The sequence below is a fragment of the Myodes glareolus genome, chromosome 8 (genome assembly GCF_982192425.1).
Source record: "Myodes glareolus chromosome 8, mMyoGla1.1, whole genome shotgun sequence".
Taxonomy (NCBI): domain Eukaryota; kingdom Metazoa; phylum Chordata; class Mammalia; order Rodentia; family Cricetidae; genus Myodes; species Myodes glareolus.
The window spans coordinates 108621131-108638998 of record NC_142033.1 but is presented as its reverse complement, the minus strand read 5'-3'; the positions used below and the strand labels follow the sequence as shown (position 1 = coordinate 108638998).

The 17868-nt window shown below is 57.4% G+C and overlaps 2 protein-coding genes and 1 long non-coding RNA gene across 8 annotated transcripts; 2 read left to right on the top strand and 1 right to left on the bottom strand.

Moving 5' to 3' along the window:
• Nucleotides 1-171: 171 nt before the first annotated feature.
• Nucleotides 172-6758, top strand: Reep6 (receptor accessory protein 6). Of its 2 annotated transcripts, none has more exons than XM_085692510.2 (6): nt 172-352; nt 3384-3477; nt 3565-3703; nt 4606-4774; nt 5236-5320; nt 5533-6758. In XM_085692510.2, exons 1-6 carry the CDS (start codon nt 238-240, stop codon nt 6437-6439), a joined length of 1509 nt encoding a protein of 502 aa, XP_085548636.1. In that variant the 5' UTR covers nt 172-237; the 3' UTR covers nt 6440-6758. The 2 variants fall into 2 exon arrangements, with proteins under 2 accessions (XP_085548636.1, XP_048316164.1); XM_048460207.3 differs by having other exon boundaries at nt 176-352; nt 5236-5316; nt 5533-5710.
• Nucleotides 6759-8233: 1475 nt separating this feature from the next.
• Adamtsl5 (ADAMTS like 5) lies at nt 8234-17418 on the bottom strand. Of its 5 annotated transcripts, XM_087909392.1 has the most exons (14): nt 16814-17413; nt 16131-16193; nt 15934-16018; nt 14963-15156; nt 14778-14869; nt 14526-14586; nt 14311-14419; nt 13246-13373; nt 12649-12760; nt 12040-12126; nt 11788-11951; nt 11478-11676; nt 11320-11391; nt 9590-11174 (listed from the first exon to the last, which is right to left on the bottom strand). In XM_087909392.1, the coding sequence occupies exons 4-14, from the start codon at nt 15092-15094 to the stop codon at nt 10873-10875; spliced, it is 1458 nt and encodes a 485-aa protein (XP_087765518.1). In that variant the 5' UTR covers nt 15095-15156; nt 15934-16018; nt 16131-16193; nt 16814-17413; the 3' UTR covers nt 9590-10872. The 5 variants fall into 5 exon arrangements, with proteins under 5 accessions (XP_087765520.1, XP_087765518.1, XP_087765517.1 ...); XM_087909394.1 differs by lacking the exons at nt 15934-16018; nt 16131-16193 and adding an exon at nt 8234-8476 and having other exon boundaries at nt 11119-11174; XM_087909391.1 differs by lacking the exons at nt 15934-16018; nt 16131-16193 and having other exon boundaries at nt 16814-17410.
• On the top strand, nt 15034-15829 carry LOC148121254 (uncharacterized). Its single transcript, XR_015738632.1, has 2 exons — nt 15034-15171; nt 15443-15829. It is a non-coding gene; the product is annotated as an uncharacterized LOC148121254 (long non-coding RNA).
• Nucleotides 17419-17868: the final 450 nt, after the last annotated feature.

Genomic DNA, 17868 nt, shown 5'->3' with positions numbered 1-17868 from the left:
TGGCCAGAGGGCAATGCGGCGGGGGGAAACGGGGCAGGCCCCACCTCCTTTGTCCGCCTTGCCCTCCTATTGGCCAGAGTCGGGGGCTGGGGGCGGAGCCAGGGCGGGGGCCCGAAAGTAGCGGGCCGGGGGCGGGGCGGGGCGGCGCGCGGGAGTCGAAGGCTGTTCGCCCTCGGCGAAGCCGGTGCGCGAGGCTGCGAGTGTGCTTGAGCGGCCTGCCCCGGGCCCGCCGCTGCCATGGACGGTCTGCGCCAGCGCTTCGAGCGTTTTCTAGAGCAGAAGAACGTTGCCACCGAAGCGCTCGGAGCGCTCGAAGCCAGGACCGGTGTAGAGAAGCGGTATCTCGCCACGGGTGAGCCTCCTGGAGAGGGGTGCAGGTCATGGGTCCCCGATGGGCACATGAGGTCCTGGATTCCATCCCTGGAAAGGGTGCATGGCCGGGATGGGCATCTTGAAGTTTTGGGTCTCCGACGAGTTATGGGAGGTCCTGGGAACTCAGACCTAGCTGTGGTATCTCTAAAAGGTACTCACATCCCGGGTCCCTGAGGACCTCTACAAGGCTGTAAAGACTCAGACCGGGAAGGAGTGTATTTCTCAGGTCTCCGATTGTCCTGGTGAAAGGCCTCATAAGGTTCTAGGCACCCAGACCTGGATTTAGGGTTCCATCCTGCATGGGAAGGGGTGCACAGCTGGGTCTGCAACAGGAAACCAAGATGTCCTGAGACCCCATCCATGGAAGGGGAACATGTTCTGGTTTCCCCATGAGCCCTGTCGTTATCTGGGGACTCTGAGCTGCCTTATTCTAGATTCTGGAGAAGAGGGACTTTAATTTACCTGCCTCTGCTCCAGAGTCTTTGGAAAAGGCTACCCTAGTGTCTCGAAGCACTCTCCAGTGCAGCCTGCGTGCCAGGTCCCAAGTCCCTCCAAGTCTGGTTTTTCCAGTGGTCAACTGGCCCCTATGTGGGTGGAGAAACAAGAATCACCCCTACTCAATCCTCTATGCGTTCCCAGCCCCTTCTTGAATGTTCTCATGGAGAAATGATCCCATACATCTCTGGAACACGAAGACTGACCCAGCACCCCCTCTTTGCCCCAACACAATACCTTTGAGTCAATATTTGTTGAGCTGAGGTACCAGCTGGGATCTGGGGGATGGGGAGTCTGAGGGAGGGACCGTCCAAGCATCCCAATTATAGGTCCGTTCTATTTCCAGGTCCTTTGTGCAGGTGTGGTAAGGGCCCCTGTGTGTCTTCCCAAAGTGATTTTCGTGTGCTCCCTTTGTGTGTCTTTAGAATCCCACAGCCTGAATCACACGACCCTGGGGGTCTGTGTGAAGGGCTGTGTCACAGGTAATGAAGTGCCTTCTCCAGACAGACAGATCCCAGGAGTTCTGTGTGCTCTCACTTCCCCACCAGCTAGAGGGTGGGCCCCGCACCCCAGAGTGTGTACCCTGCACCCCAGAGTGTGTGCCCCGCACCCCAGTGTGTGTGGGACCTGATGGCTGTGCAGGTCTCAGGTACAGGCTGTGACCTCTGTTCTGGCTTTTCACATCATTAGGGAAATTGCATCACAGTACCCTGGGAGGGGGTGGCCAAGAGGGCAACAGCTTGGGTGGCATCAGGAAGGAAACTGAGGCACAGTTGTCCATCACCTCCACATCCCACACCCTCTGCCACCGCCTCCTCTCCCTGCCCTATAGGCTTGGTTCCACGGTTATCTTCCTCCTGCTGAGGTTGCAGTTAAAGAGATTGAGGGGACCAGTACACTGGGACAGTCCTTCCCCCACCAATGCTGGAGACAGGGTGATGTCCCTCTCCTGCTTCAGGACCCTTAGCTAAATAGAGAGAAATCTTAGGTTTCAACTGCCCCAAATGGCCATCCTGTGCCCCCAGGCACTAAATAAAGCAGGCCTTTGGACTCAGGGCAGTGATGGGAAGGTCACCCTGGTCAGCTGGGGCTCCCCTCCTGTCAGTCTCAGATCCCAGGATAAGACCCAGAGCAGGTGGAAGGAGGGGCAGGGACTCTCTGACCTTAGACCCAGAAGCCTGTGTCCCAGCAGATAACAGGCTGGGGGAGGAAGGAGGAGACAGCTCAGTCTCAGCTACCCTGAGGGCAAAGGTCCCTTCCACCCACTCCAGCTCAGCCCCGCCTCTGTCCTTCACTGGACTAGATTAGACCCCAGGTCCCCCCAAGCACTTTTTCACGTGGCCCTTTCTACAGCAAGTGTACAGTGGCAATGGCGTGTGGGAGCCCAGGCTCTTCATTGCTGAAAATGTCTTAGTGGCCAAAAGAAGGTTCCCTACAGTGTGGCCAGGGAGTCAGCGCCAGCTGTACCTGCACGTGGACGATCCAGCCTTGTGCAGAGACCTGGTCAGGTGAAACTGTAGAACAAGGAACCTTGCTTGTTTGGGGGATTTCTAGTGCGTGCGCACAAGAAAGAGAGGCACACAGAGACAGACAGACAGACAGACAGACAGACAGACACACACACACACACACAGAGTTTTCTCCTTCCATCCCATTGTTCCAACAATCAGATTAGGTGTCCCTGATTACTTGGCAGGTGCCTTTACCTGCTGAGCCCTCTTGCTGGCCACTCTCCATTTGCTCTGGAGATGGTGAGTTCGCTGAACATTGATTGTCAGATGACATTCAAGGAGCCTTTCGTCTGTGCTGTCCTCCGCCAAGTGCTGGGGTGACCTATGCACTGCAGCGAGACCATTTTTTTTTCCCCTGCCACAGAGTTTAAACTGATTTTTTGTTTGTTTGTTTGTTTGTTGTTTTTTTTTTTTTTTGCAGTGAGACCATTTTTGTCTTGTTGGTATGCGCTGCGGTCCAAAATCAAGCCATAATGCTTGCACAGAAAGCATTTTACCCACCGCATTACCCCAAACCTTTTTAGGTAGTGGGATCTGAGACGTGGCCTCTCATAGCCCAGGCTGGCACTGACCTCACTAGTAGCCAAGGATGACCTTGTATACTCTATCATCCCAGCATTCCTGAGGCTGAGATAGGAGGAGCCAGAGTTCAAAGCCAGCCTGGGCTACAAAACTAGCAGGCATTCTCAAAAAACAAACAAAAAAAGCAAAAACTTAGCCAACATGGCAGAGTGCGCTTTTCATCCCAGTGCTGAGGTAGAAGCAGGCCGTTCTCCATGAGTTTGAGGTCAGCCAGGGTTGCAGCATGAGACCCTGGCTCAAAGAAGAAGAAAAAATCAAAACTGAGTCTTAGCAGGGAGCTGAACAAGGTCCCTGCCCGCTCTGGGGCACTCCCCATGAGGGAGGTGCAGCAGACATGGGACTGAGGGTGCACTGCCCAGAGTGTCCCCAGGGAGGAGGGGCAGGCTGCATCAGAAGCATTGCTGGCCACACTTGTCTCCTCAGGAGCTCTCGCACTTCTAAGCCTGTATCTTCTGTTCGGCTACGGGGCCTCTCTACTGTGCAATGTCATCGGATTTGTATACCCCGCATATGCTTCGTGAGTGCAGCAGGCAGTCCGCGGGTGGGGGTCTCTGGGGGCTCCTCAGGAGCACCAAAGCAGACATGTGCATTCCCATCTGAGCAGAGTCAAAGCCATCGAGAGCCCAGCCAAGGAAGACGATACTGTGTGGCTAACCTACTGGGTGGTGTACGCCCTGTTCGGCCTGGTCGAGTTCTTCAGCGATCTACTCCTGTTCTGGTTCCCTTTCTACTACGCGGGCAAGGTGGGCAGGCCGTCAGCCCTGACAGGGACCAGCAAAGGAGCGGGACAGGGCCCTGTGTGACAGTGTGGTGTGTCTCCATGTGGGCTAGGGCCCTGTATGTGACAGTGTGGTGTGTCCCATGTGGGCTAGGGCCCTGTGTGTGACAGTGTGGTGTGTCTCCATGTGGGGCAGGGCCCTGTGTGTGACAGTGTGGTGTGTCCCATGTGGGGCAGGGCCCTGTGTGTGACTGTGGTGTGTCCCATGTGGGGCAGGGCCCTGTGTGTGACTGTGGTGTGTCCCATGTGGGGCAGGGCCCTGTGTGTGACAGTGTGGTGTGTCTCCATGTGGGGCAGGGCCCTGTGTGACTGTGGTGTGTCTCCATGTGGGGCAGGGCCCTGTGTGTGACAGTGTGGTGTGTCCTGTGTGGGGCAGGGCCCTGTGTGTGACAGTGTGGTGTGTCCCATGTGGGGCAGGGCCCTGTGTGTGACAGTGTGGTGTGTCTCCATGTGGGGCAGGGCCCTGTGTGACAGTGTGGTGTATCCTGTGTGGGGCAGGGCCCTGTGTGTGACAGTGTGGTGTGTCTCCATGTGGGGCAGGGCCCTGTGTGTGACAGTGTGGTGTGTCCTGTGTGGGGCAGGGCCCTGTGTGTGACAGTGTGGTATGTCCCATGTGGGGCAGGGCCCTGTGTGTGACAGTGTGGTGTGTCTCCATGTGGGGCAGGGCCCTGTGTGTGACAGTGTAGTGTGTCCCATGTGGGGCAGGGCCCTGTGTGTGTGTGACAGTGTGGTGTGTCCTGTGTGGGGCAGGGCCCTGTGTGTGACTGTGGTGCGTCCCCGTGTGGGGCAGGGCCCTGTGTGTGACTGTGGTGCGTCCCCGTGTGGGGCAGGGCCCTGTGTGTAACAGGCTGGTGTATTCCCACGCAGTGCGCCTTCCTGTTATTCTGCATGACTCCGGGACCCTGGAACGGGGCTCTAATACTGTACCATCGCGTCATACGACCACTATTTCTAAAACACCACGTGGCCCTAGACAGCGCCATGAACCAACTCAGCGGAAGAGCGTTGGACATAGCGGCTGGAATAACCCGGGACGGTGTGTATTCAGGGTGGATACTCAGTGAGCTTGATCTGGATCCTGGGTTTGTTTTATGAGACAGAATCTCACTGTGTAGAACAGGCTGGCCTAGAACTCACAGAGCTAGAATTGAAGGTGTGTGCCACCACACATCGCTAGGTCAGTCATTTTGTGGAGTCCAGGCTTGCCTCCAACTCACTAGGTGGCTGAGGGTGACCTCTTGGCCTTCCTGATCTTCGCGTCTTCCTGAGTACTGGGATGACAGGCTAACAGTGTCACCCTGCCCAACTCGCTCCTGGGACTCTGCTGACCCTCTCTCTGCCGTCTGTCCCCATGGCTGGATTCGCCTCTCTGTCTGCCCACCTGTCTCAAGCCTCCTGGCTCTGGCTACACTCCCTATCTTGCATTGCAACCACCCCCTGCTTGGCTCTGCTGCTCTCTTACTGTCTGCCTCTCTCTCCCTGGCTGTCTGGAACCAGTACTGCAGGCCCTGGCACGAGGCCGGGCTCTCGTCACCCCAGCATCAACAGTGGAACCCCCAGCCACTCTGGAACCAGACCGTACGTAACTCTGCAGGAGGGGTTGTGCAGGGGCGTGTGCATTCTGTGTGCATGTGTTTGATTGCACATGCTGCTCTGGGCATGTATTTGCAGGTGCGGATGCACCCTGGGACACAGTATGCCGAATCTGTGCTCAGTGTCTGCAGGGGTGAGCTGCTGACACACTCCCATCAGCCCCTCACCTCCCCTCTCACACTGTCCCTTTCCTCTCCACAGACAAGTCAGATCAGACTCTGCTCCTGAAACACAAGTGAGATCCCCTGGTAGCCTGTGCACAGAGCCCTTGGCCAATGTCAAAGAGCACACAGCCACAACCGAGGCCCAGGCCTCTGACTCCCCCTCCTCAGACTCCCAGACAGAGACCGAACAGCAGCAGCAACGCCGACCCTCGAGCCCAAGCAAGCCAGCAGCAAGTCCATCACGTCCATCACGGGCCACGAATGGGCAGTCCCCATCCCCAGTCAGCCCAGGTTCTGCATCTGCGTCCCGGGGTCAGCTGGCCACAGGCTCTGCTAGTGGCTCCCAGATTCCCAGTAAGGCCCGGGGCCGTCGCAGCCGGGGCAGTGTGTCTTCCAGGCCTGCACAGCGGACCCAGCTACCCAGTACATCCTTGGGGCACTCTCAACCGGCCATACGCTCTGGGGGGCCTTCACAGCCAGGGGGCCGGTCCTCAGGACCTACTCGGACAGCAGGCCGATACCCGGGGAACAACCAGCAGACCTCTCAGGCCTCGGCATCTGCCCAGCCAGCTGGCAGGTCGACAGCAGCTGCATCTGCACCCACCTCCACACAGCGCATCAGCGTCTCCAACCAGGGCTCGCCCAGAGCCCAGTCGCCCAGCACACCCCCTGATCCTAACCAGGCTGGCAGCAAGGCCCCCAGCGAGCCAGGGGATGAGGGTTCCAAGAACAACAAGCAGGAGCAGAAGGTGCAGGCCACAGAGGTGGCCGGCAGCAGCTCCGTGCCCAAGACCGAGCCCGAGTCTGAGCGGCTAGCCCCCTGTCACTCTGAGTCCTCTCTGGAGTACTTGTCCGAGTCCACCACGGAGATCACCTGTAAGTGGCCGAGTTACCAGCTGCGCTGCCCAAGACACTGCTGGCTCTTACAGCACCTGGCATACTAGGGCCACGCCTGGACACCTGCCTGCTGGAACCACTGGAGCACCGTGAGAGCCACACCAGACATCTGCCCTGAGAGCCACAGAAGAAAACTGCCCTACAGACCAAAGCCAAACATCTGCCACAGCGCCAAGTGAAACACCCACTTCTGAGCCCCCACATGTTCAACCTGCCCATGAATTCCGTGCGAAACATCTACCACGGGAGCCCCACATGAGCACATAAAAACATCTGTCAGGGTGCACATGAAACACCACCTGGGGTCCCCGTGTGTACCGTCTGTCCTCCGAAGCACGCAATAAAATCACCGGCTCAGGCTCACAAGCGCGTCAGCTATCAGGAATGAACCCCAACGTTCACGTGTGGTTAGGCCCAGGCAGAAAACCCATGTCCTCTCTTCTTCCCTGAGACAGCGTTTTGGTGTGTTGCCCAGGCTGGCTGGGAACATGTCTGACCTCAGCCACTCAAGTTCTGAGGTCACAGCCATGAACCGCCCTTGCGGGAAAAACATTAGTGTTTGCTCCAGATGAGGGGGTAGCCACAGGCAAGAGACATGCAATCAGCCACTCTGGCTGGGAGTAGAGTTTATTGGGGTTACCTACAGAAGTGGGGGGGTCACCCCAGCCAGGGTGACCAGTTCTCTCCCTGTGGTTCAAAAGACCAGAAAGCTTTCTCAGGGTTTTCTGAGATTTTTAATTTTTTTCTGTGTAGCTTTGGAGCCTTCATGGAACTTATTCTTGTAGAACAGGCTGGCCTTGAACTCACAGAGATCCACCTGCCTCTGCCTCAAGTGCTGGAATTAAAGGCTTGGGCCACCACCGCCCAGCAAAGTTTTAAATTTTTGTCTGTGCGTGAGGTGCTGGCTTGGACAGAGGTGCCAGTTGCAGGTGTGAAACCACCAAGGTGCATGCTGGGAACTGAGCTGGGGTTCAGCTCATGTGGCAACATGACTCCTGGCCCTTCTTTTGGTTTCTGAGCCTCCCTCCTCTGGTTTCTCTTCTAGTGCCCCCTCCTTCCTCCCTGTCCTTTCCTCCCTCCCTCAGGCAGGAATGTCTCAGTATGGACAACATAGCCACACACACAGACCAATCATCCCCTTCATAGACTCAGGGCCAAGTCTGTTTCCTCCTCTCTCTCCCCACAGCTCTGGCACACCTGACACTTGTGCCTAGGCAGTGGAGTGCTGGGCTGTGCACATGGGACCAGTGTGGGACAGGCCAGGTCCAGGCGCACCCTGCAGACAGCCAGTGGTACAGACCGAGACAGTTGGGAACTGAATTTTATTTTTCACAGTCCTCAGATGGAATCCAGGGATTCTGAATATTGGACCACTGCTCCATCCCTAACCACGCCCCCAGCCCCTCACTGGGGGTTCTAGGCGGGGATCCACCCTGACCACGCCCCCAGCCCCTCACTGGGGGTTCTAGGCGGGGCTCCACCCTGACCACGCCCCCAGCCCCTCACTCGGGGTTCTAGGCGGGGCTCCACCCTAACCATGCCTCAAACCCCTCATTTTTGCTGGCCTCTCTACCCCTAGCTCTTCAGTTGGGATATTCAGTAGAAATCACGGTGGGATCAGCCATAAACCGTAATGTATTTGCACACAATACTGTCACCAAGTTGTTCCTGGGGCCGACTTTGTCTTGTGTAACCCAATCTCTCCCTTCCAAGGCTCTGCTAGGGAAGTGTGGCTTCTATGCCTCCAACACAATTTCCAGAAAATGGAACATCTTAGAGCAGTCAAGAGTCACCCCCATCTTGGTGCATTTATGGAGGAGGAGGAAGTAAGAAACTTGGGATATTGGGCTCAATGCATTTATTAGTTCAAGATCATCCTCTGCTACATTGGGAATTTGAGACTAGCCTGGGCTACACGAGACTTTCTCAGAAGTATTGGTTTGGGTGTAGGATCACAGGTCTTTAATCCCAGAACTCAGGAGGCACAGGCAGGAGGACCTGGGTCTGAGCCAGCCTGATCTACATACCAGTTCCAGTCCAGCCAGGACTAACTACGTGGTGAGTTCCAGGCTAGCCTACAAGATCTACAAAAAAAAAAAAAGTAATAAAAATAAATTTCAGCAAATCATTGCAGAAGTAAGACCAAGAAGACTGCTGTGTGCCAGGGGTAATAGGAGCTGGTGTCCAAAGGTCCCAGGGCAGAGGTGCAAAGCCCTGGGGCAGGGTGGGGGAGGGGGACAGGGCCTGGCAAGTTTGAGGAGCAGTGAGAATCAAAAGCCCTTGTCCCTGGAGCAGAGGGAGCAGGGGGGGGGTACCTAGAGTGACTTGGAGATCTTGGCGAGGGCTTGAGCTTCTGCTCTGGATTCTTCCAGGGCAGTCATTAACCCCCCAGCCCCAGGTGATGTGCCCTTGGGCTGCAGCAGCTGGTTTGAAAATGTGATCTGGCTACAGATGTGGCCTGGGTGGGTAGGGGTGTGGGGAGTCCAGCGTGCTCAGAGTTGGGGATGGGGGGGGGCTGCAAAAGGGAACTGGCAATAGCTCCTCCCCTCTGAGGTGGGCCCCACCAACCAGATCAGCCAATGATGAGGCAGTGGGAAGGAGGGGCCTCCTGTCAAGGCCAGAAGCTCGCTTGCTCCTCAACCTGGCCTGTTAATTCTATCCACAGAGGAGCCAGGTATGGGTTAGGACAGGATCAGGGGACACCAGGATCAGCCTCAGCTGCATAATGACTTAGGGTCTAGACTAGGCTAGGTGAGACCTTACTGACTCTTACTGAACTAGGAAGCCATGAGTCTGGCTAAGCCGGCCATCAGCCCCAGGATCCTCTGCACAGCCTTTTCACAGCTGGGGTTTGAACGCAGGTCCTCACACTTGCCAGGCAATCACTCCACAACAATGTCAGGCCCTCCGTCTACTTCTATTTATTATTTATTTTTCAAGATATGGTTTCTCTATAGCTTTAGAGCCTGTCCTAGAACTCGCTCTGCAGACCAGGCTGGCCTCCAACACAGAGATCCACCTGCCTCTGCCTCCTGAGTGCTGAGATTAAAGACGTGCGCCACCACCGCTTGACTGTCTACTTTTTGAGACGGTCTCCTTAAACTTCCCCCTGCCCCGCCCCCGCTGGGATCACAGGCCTGGGCCAGCGAAGGTATCTTCCTGCGGTCTTCATTTTCGTTTACTAATGACTCCCAATGTTTTCAAATTAAAACATCCCCTTTTATTGATTACCACAAAGAGCCAAATTTGAGATGAACGTCGTTTTAGGGGATAGTTCCCTGTCTGTCATTGGAACCAGCAGTCTGGGCAATACTGCAGTACCCAGGGGAACAGCCAGGCCTCACGCTCCTGGCATGCGCCAGTAATACCAGCCACCTATGCCTTTCCTGGGTTTCCCGTGCTGTCATGCGTGCCGGGCTCAGCACCAGGACCCGACTGGAGATGACCCTGCCCTGGACTCTAGAGGTCCCCAAGGCCTACTGGAACTGGCCCATGCAGACCATCTTTCTGCCAGGGAATTCATGGTCCAGCCACCAGGGGGAGCTAGGATCCAACAGATCCCTGTAGACCCCAGCTGCACGCTGTGTGGGATTTGGGAGAGATTCTTGGTGCTCTCTGCCTGGCGCCATAAAAGACTACCACATAACCATTAAACAAAGTGACCCCCTGCTTATCCCATAACAGTACTGCGCCTCCCCAGGACTTGTTGGGTCTCCCGCATACAGTCAGCGCTCAGTAAATGTTCATCGGAGAGCCAAGTGTCCACAGAGAGCTAAAAGATGGGAAAACTGAGGACTTTGGATAGAGGCCAGAGGGGCTCTTGCGGAGGAGCAAGGGTAAAGCTGACAGTCCGCTAACCTCTGGATCCCAGCCAGACCTGGATGGTCACCGAAGACAGGTTAGACCATATGACAGAAACAGGACCCGGAGGGGACGGCCTAAAAGGACACCCCACTAGGGATGGTTTGTTGAGTGGCCGTAGGATAGACACCCATGATGTACAGAAACCTGGAGGGGGGAGGGATTGGAGGTTTATCGATTCTCTTGTGTGTTCCCAGTCTCATATGTCCAGTGCACTGGCAGGGGGTGTCAGGAAAAGATGGGAATGGGTGTGCCTGAGCACAGTGACGGCCACTTTACTGGGGTGTCCCCAAGCCTGTACAGCTGGAAGTGACAGGGAAGGGATTTGTTCCTGTTAAACAAAGTTTAAGTTGTTTAAGTTCTTGTAAAAGTTAAATAGTAATTTTAGAAGGAATGAAGCGGTCCATAAAGTTCTTAGATAGGACGCAGGCAGGCCTTTAATCCTAGCACTGGGGAGGCAGAGGCAGGTGGAACTCTGTGAGTTCGAGGCCGGCCTGGTCTATGCAGCCAAGATTATATACACAGTGAGAACCTGTCTCGAAATAATCCTGGCTGGCGGGAGATTTTCCTGAGTCACTGAGTCAGGGGGACACCTGGTGAGGCTCCGACCTCCGGGAGTTTATACTGGACAGCGCCGGGCAGCCAGGAGAACTCGGCTCTCCTCTGCAGGACTCCAGAGCCGAGCATAGCCAGCGTGGGGCAGCAGTAGCCGGTCCTGTGTACCATCAGGGCTGACCAGTCGCCTGGCAGCCAACAGGTACTCTCGATGGGGAGCCAGTGATGGGCAAGGACAGTGGCCGGGCGCCCACACATACTCTCGAGTGCGCAGCGGAGAGCGGTTTTTGTAGATGAGAAGAATACGCACCTCATAGCGGGTCTCTTGGGCCTGGCGGTGGCGGCCCAGCACGCGTGCCTGAAATACTGCACGAAGGTAACACCGAGGGTCAGGCGGACCCTCAAGACTTTTGGGTCAGCTGAGTGCAATGGAGAGGGTCAGAGCAACTATCTAGGAGAAGTTAAGGGTCCTTGGGGTCAGAAGAAGGAGCCGAAAGGTCAGGGGTCTCACCAAAGTCGCTGCCGCAGAAGTGGAGAAGCCGGTGTGCGCGACCCCGGCTGTCAGGGCAAGGCCCGCAGGGGTCTACGGTGGGGGGGGGGGTGGTGTTGTGAGTGACACAGGCCGGACTTGCTTCCTGCCAGACCCCGCCCCCCCTGTCCCCACCTCACCTGGTGTCAGGGATGCCACCCTGGCAGGAATGGCCTCGGGGACCACAGGGGTCTCCGCAGGTTGAGGCTCCACCTCCCGAGGTTGAGGCTGTCGCAGGGGCCAGCCCAGGGCCTGCGCCTGAGACTGGAAGGGACCATAGCGCTCCCGGGGCAGCCAGAACTCGAAGTGCACTCCTGGGTTGGGCTCCCGCAGCAGCACCTAGAGAGCGGGAGGGCGCGCGGGAGCTGGTGGCTCGCTCTCCCCTCGGACCTCTGCCTCCCCAGTTAACCTACCCCAGTGTCCCGCCTCAAACCGTCCACTCCCGCCCACCTGCAACAACAGCTCCTGGGAGGTGGGTCCGGACGCCTGCAGGGTCTCCTCGGGGCCCACGCCGCGGGTGTAGACCACGCGGGTACCCGCGACCTCGTAGGTGCCAGGTGGGCTGAGCACCCCGTCGCCGTTGATCACGTAGCGGCCGTCGCGTGCCACTAACGCTGCAAGGAACCAGTCAGCCTGCGCTCGCGGAAACTGCCTATCCCCACACCCCAGTTTCCCTCAGTTTCCCCTGATGCTCCACCGTACCCAGGTGGTTGTGGCTGCTCTGGGCCACGCGGATGTGCCTGGCGCCCTCGGGGATCAGAGTCACGTTCCAGTAGCCGGCGAAGGCACCTGGGACAGGCGAGAGGTTGAGGGTGTAATGCGGCAGGATTTTCTGGGATGTTCAGGTGTGCTCAGGGGTGCACAGTAGCGGGTTGCACTGGGACGCACTGGGGTATACAGGGGAGAGATGCTTTGGGGTGCGCAGGGGAGGGATGAGCTGGGCAGCGCAGGAGAGGAATGTTCTAGGGTGCACAGGGAGGGATGAGCTGAGGTGCGCAAGGGAGCGATACGCTGGGGCTCACAGTGAAGAGGTGCACTTTGGGTGAGAGAGTCATGCGAGCAGGGATGGATAGTTGCGGATTAAATGAGAAGCTACGGAGAAGAGGCAGGGAAGGGGTTAAAAGGGCATTTTTTTCGAGAGAGGGTGGGGCGCTTTGACAGAAGCCAATCAGGAGAAGGGCTCGAGGAGCGGGGCCTCCGAATGTCCAATCAACGAGAGCCTTGGCTCCTGGGAGCCCGCCTTGTTAAAGGGACATCTTTCTCAACGATACTCCTCAAGCGCATGCGCTGAGGCGGGACGGGGGTAGTCACCCGCGTCGCGAAACACGCGCTGCACGAAGAGGCACGAGTCGTTGGCGCCACCGCAGAGGCCGCAGCGGTCCTCGACGGCGCCGGAGCCCAGCAGCCCGTCACAGCCGGCGCTCTGCGGGGGCGAGGGCACTGGGTCAGGATGGATGGGGCTGCTGGAAGGGGCGTGATCAAACGAAGCGGGCGTCGCGAGTGGGCGGGGCGAAGGGCGAAGCAGAGGCGGGGCTGAAGAAAGTGCCCGCAGGGACTGAATGTGAGTTAAGCAAAGTGGGTTGGGTCAGGTGGTGGGCGGGGCTTGAATATTAAGGCTGGATCTGAAAGAAGGAAGGACCTAGGCAGAGTCCGGTTAGGAGTGGGTGTGATGGGCTAGGGGGAAAGCCTGTGGGAGGAGCTACGAGCGTGTAACTCGCGGGGTGGGTGGAACCTGGAGCCAAATGGGCGGGGCTTTGAAGGAGCCTGAGCCTGAGGCTTGGGGCCTGGATCTGAGCGATGGGCGGAGTATAGTTTGTAGGGGAAGGAACTGATGTAATTGGCTGGAGGCCGTCTGGGCGGGGTCACACATAAAATAGACGTGGTGGGGCGGGGCCAATGGGTCCTCACCAGACAACGGCCTGCTATGCAGAGGCCCTGGGCCCCCGGGGTGCAAGGGGTGCCATCCAGCACGCGCCCGAAGCTATGGTAGAAGGCATGGCCCTCAGCCAGGCAGTTGAGGTCACACAGGTTGGGTGCTGAGGGCGGGAGGGTTGAGTGAGCCCGGGGCCTCCAACTCATCGCCAGTCCCTACCCGCAGTTCAATGCAGCTTCCCCAGCCCTCACCTCCAGCTTCCTTCCTCCAGGCTCTGTCCCCTTCTATGGCCAACCTCCATCCTCTCCTCTCCAGGCCGTGTACTTTCTTTCTGCCTTTTTTTTTTTTTTTTTTTTTTTGAGACAGGGTCTCTGTACTAGAACTTGTACTAGTCTCTGTACTAGAACTTGCTCTGTAGACCAGGCCAAACTCAGTGATCCACCTGCCTCTGCCTCTCTTGTCCTGGGATTAAGGGCATGCAGGATCACCTCTCGGCCCATAAATTTCCCTACACTGCTTTGTACCGCTTCTCCATACCCCAACCCTCTTCCCTCCTCCTCTTTCAGACCCAATAAAACTGCCTTTAGTAGCCCTGGATTCCGGCTGTACTACCAGCCTGCAGTGTACCTCAGTTTCCCTCTCTGTCATATAAGCCCCTCAGGCTGGCTGGTGGCAGGGGGAGACAAGGCCAACCTAGTCAACGCCTTGGGCGCGGGATAGGGCCCCAAGGGTTGATGAAAGTCTCTCCGTTTTAGGTCGGTGCTATCTCTCTCCAGCACTGCGGTGGCCGAAGCTGCCTGTCTCCCTTCAATCTGGAGGCGTGCTGCCCCGGGCACTTAGTTATATAAGCTGCTATTTTCAGCTCCGTGCGACAACATTTCTTGTTAGTGGGATCAGTCTGAAAACTGTTGGCCTCTGGATAAAACTCTAAACCAATCCACAGCCTGGAGTTCGATCCTGTGTAAAAGGGACCTTTTCTTTCCTCCACCAGCTCCTACATATGCTTCAAAATCCCATCCAGTGCCTGCCTCTCTGAGTATTTCTTAACTCCTTTCAAAGTTCTCTTTTTCTTTTCAACCCCAGGAAGTCAGATTACTCACCCCCGTGGAAGGGCACCCACTGATAGGTCTTCTGGCTGCCCAGGACGGGATGGCCATTGTAGAGAGCACACTGCAGGTCTCGGAAGGGTTTTGCCCCTGGTGGGCAGTCCTGGGAGAGGATATAGACGGGTGGATAAGACCAGTGACACCAAACAGGGTTATTTGGGGTGAGTGTAACAAAGCAAGAGAGATTCAGGGCGGACTCTGGGGTTTACCGGCAGCTGGCACACTCGGTATTCATGGCTGTCTCCCCAGCAAGGTTCCTCCCCGGGAAGTCTGCAAGAAAAGGGTGTTCTGGGTGGAGCAGGACTCCCCCACCCTCTCGGGGACCCCTTCCCATCGCCTGCCCCCACCAGCCCCACCCGCATTCCAGCTGGCTCCGTGGGATTAAAGGGCACACTGCGTGTGTGGGCAGGCAGAGGGCGCGGCCCGGCGGGCGGCAGTGGAGGGAGGGGCTCCCGACTTACCGGACACAAGGGCGGCTGCGCACCGAAACGCCCCGGCCACAAGAGCTGGAACACCTGCTCCAAGACCCCCAGGGCGTCCATTCCCCGGGCCCCTACTTGAGGGCAGAGAGGAGGATCAGCCAGGAGGAGAGCTGGGGTCTGCCGTCCACATTCCTGTGTGCTTCCAGGGCTCCTTCACCCCTTACCTGAGCAGTACCCCTCAAATCACAGCTCAGGAGGGTCCACAGCAAGAGCAGAAGATTCCGGAAGAGGCGGGGTCTGAGGGAGCACAGAAGTCCCAAGAGGCGGTGATCAGCGGGACCAGGGTGGATTGCCATCTCAGCCCTGGCTGGCTGTGTGATCCCCGATGGCAGCTAAACCTCTCTGTGCCCTCTTGTCTCTAAAAAGAAATGAGGTAACAACAGTCCCGCCCCCATTTCCGGAAAGCCTTGAGGGGATTATTGGCTCAGGTCAGGCACTCAGTGGGGACTAGCAACTTTTACATGTTGTTAGTTACTTGTTTTAAAATTAATCTTGTTTTTAGGTGGATGTGACAGCGCACTCCTTTAATCCCAGCAGTTGGGAGGCAGAGGCAGGCAGATCTTTGTGAGTTCCAGGACAGTCAGGACTACACAGAGAAACTGTGTCCTTAAAAACTAAATAACAGAATATATTTTTACTTCTAGTGTGGTGGCCGAAGATGGCAGAAGCATCAACCCCCTTCAAGTTGCGCTGGTTACAGTCATGAGCAGCCTGACAAGGTGCTGGGTACCCAGTGTGGGTTCTCTTAAAGCTCAGGATGAGGTCTTTAACCCTGAACATCTTTCCAACTCTTTGTTTGAGACAGGGTCTCACTGTGTAGTCCAGGCTGGTCTGGGTAGCCTTTAATCCCAGCACTCGGGAGGCAGAGGCAGGTGGATCTCTGTGAGTTCTAGGCCAGCTTGGTCTACAAGAGCGAGTTCCAGGACAATTAGGGCTGTTACACAGACAAACCCTGTCTCGAAAAACCAAAATAAATAATAAAAATAAACAAACAAACAAACAAATAAATAAATACATGGTGTGCCCCACAACTCCTGGCTAGCGTGTTCTGTTCTAGTGCACACAGCTGGTCCCAGTGCCAACGATGCGAGGAATCTTTTAAGGACAGTGTTTAGGTGGTGCGAGTTTCATCTACCTTCCTGGGTGGCCGGGAGCCAACCATTCCCATTCCACAGGCCTCAGTTTCCCTGTCTGTGCAGTGTCCTTGAGTCTCTGAGACCCTGTAGAGGGAGCAGCCAGTAGGGGCTCATTCCTCTCAGCTCTGCCCCTGGGGACCTCTCTGCTCCGGGACACCCTAAGGAGATCCCCTGTGGCGGGCAGAAGAAAGCTGACCTGGCCTCCTTCCAACATCATGGTTTCTTCTGCCAGGAGTGTGGGCTGCGATGCCCAGAGGGTCTGCAGAGAAGGGGAGCGGGCTAGGGCTGAGTAGAGGCCTCAGTTTCCCCATCTACAGGGACTGGATGAAGTCATTCTCAGCCCACGCCCTCCTCGTGATCCGGGCCTGGCAGGACAAATCAGGAGGGACAGGAACCAAGGCCCCGTGAGTCCCTTCTGGGGTCGGGGCCAGCGCTCTGAAGGGCACACAGGAGCTCAAAGTTAGCCCGCACGGTCCATGGACCTGATGAAGGGGAAGGCGGGGGTCCCCCAGCTCGGCTGGAGCCAGGTTCTCCCGGTTTGTCAGCTAGTCTGCAGCTGTCATTCCACCCTTTCGGGCGCCTTGGGGACCGGACCGAGGTGGCTGTAGAAGTTGGAAACCCTGGGGAGTTGCTTCAAGACGCCGCCGGGAGCCATCTCTCTGCCTCTGCGGCCCCAGAGGTTGGGCTGGCCCGGGAAGGGAGAGGCTGGGGAGGGGATTTGGTCATCCCACAACCTCCTCTTGGGGGGCCGCATAGCCACGTCTGTCAGTGCCCTTTCCGGAACAGTACACCCCTCTCCTGCACTGACGGAGCAGTCACTGGGCAAGCCAGTCTTCAGTCTTAGTTCCACCCCAGAGAAAGTGCGACCCCCAAACTTACCGCCATCCTAGGGATCACTGCTTTCCTCCCAAGTAGGGAAAGGAGCCAATTGCATTGTCGCCACACCAGCCGGGGTATTGGCAGGATGAGAAGAGGAATTCACCGGCTGCTCAGATCCCAAGGCAAGGCGTCCAGGCTTCCCTGGGACGCCCCACGGACTGGCGGAAGCAGCGGGGCCCCCGAGGTGCGGGACTGGGAACTCAGTAGGTCCCTCCCACCGGGCCTCCCAGGCGCGCCCAGGCTAGGGTCACCGAGGGCGCAGGCCTGGGGCGCCCTCGTGCGGTAGAAGCCGGCGTTCGGGTTGGGGCTGGAGCTGCGGCAGGGGACTGACCGACAGCCCCGGCGCGTCGTGGTCCAACGTCGGTTCTTGTATCCTGGGTGCCAGTGACCTTGGGAAGTCCAGCTGCGGGGCGGTGCGCGGGGGTTACCGGGTTGCTATTCCTGGCGCCGCACTCAGGGCCGGAGAATGTGCGCGGAGCTGGGGCTTTGAGTGGAATAGTGTGTACCAGGGCAACCTCCCATCCTGAGTACCCGGTCCTGGTCCGCATCACCCCGCAACCAGACTCATCAACCCCGTCCCCATCACACGCTCAACGCAGGCTCCTCGACTCGTCCCAAGCATCCATCCCAGGGACCCCCAACTCGGTCCCCATCACCTGCAATTAGACCTCCCCTCCCTGGTCCCCGTTACCCCCAATTAGACCTCCCCCCGTCCTGAACTCCATCTCCCCTATATAACCAGACTCCGCACCCGAAGCTGGGGAGCATCCCCTCAAGAGGCCCCGCATGCCCGTTGAGGGTGGAAGGACCCTCCCTGTTGCACATTCCCGTGCGCTGCCGTCACCAATGCTCCACCCGGTCCCGCCCTCCAGGCCCGCAGCCAATGCTGCTTCCCTCGCCTGGTTCTGGCCTCTAGTCTTCCGCCTCAGTTTCCCCAGCCAGCTTCTTTTGGATCCTCCAAGGCTTACACCACCCCCAGCTCCTCCATGGCGGCCCCTGGCAGCCGGGTGGGGTGAAGCCTGCAACACTCCTCTGGTCGGTGCTGTGTGGGCTGC

Excerpts from the sequence above, each read along its gene's own strand:
- Reep6 (XM_085692510.2), top strand. The coding sequence starts at position 238 with ATGGACGGTCTGCGCCAGCGCTTCGAGCGTTTTCTAGAGCAGAAGAAC. Across the intron at positions 3,704-4,605 it reads CTTTCTACTACGCGGGCAAG|TGCGCCTTCCTGTTATTCTG; the intron begins GTGGGCAGGCCG and ends ATTCCCACGCAG. Across the intron at positions 5,321-5,532 it reads ACTCTGGAACCAGACCGTAC|ACAAGTCAGATCAGACTCTG; the intron begins GTAACTCTGCAG and ends TCCTCTCCACAG.
- Adamtsl5 (XM_087909392.1), bottom strand. The coding sequence starts at position 15,094 with ATGGCAATCCACCCTGGTCCCGCTGATCACCGCCTCTTGGGACTTCTG. Across the intron at positions 11,677-11,787 it reads CCCAGGAGCTGTTGTTGCAG|GTGCTGCTGCGGGAGCCCAA; the intron begins GTGGGCGGGAGT and ends CCCGCTCTCTAG. Across the intron at positions 11,392-11,477 it reads GGTGGCATCCCTGACACCAG|ACCCCTGCGGGCCTTGCCCT; the intron begins GTGAGGTGGGGA and ends CCCCCACCGTAG.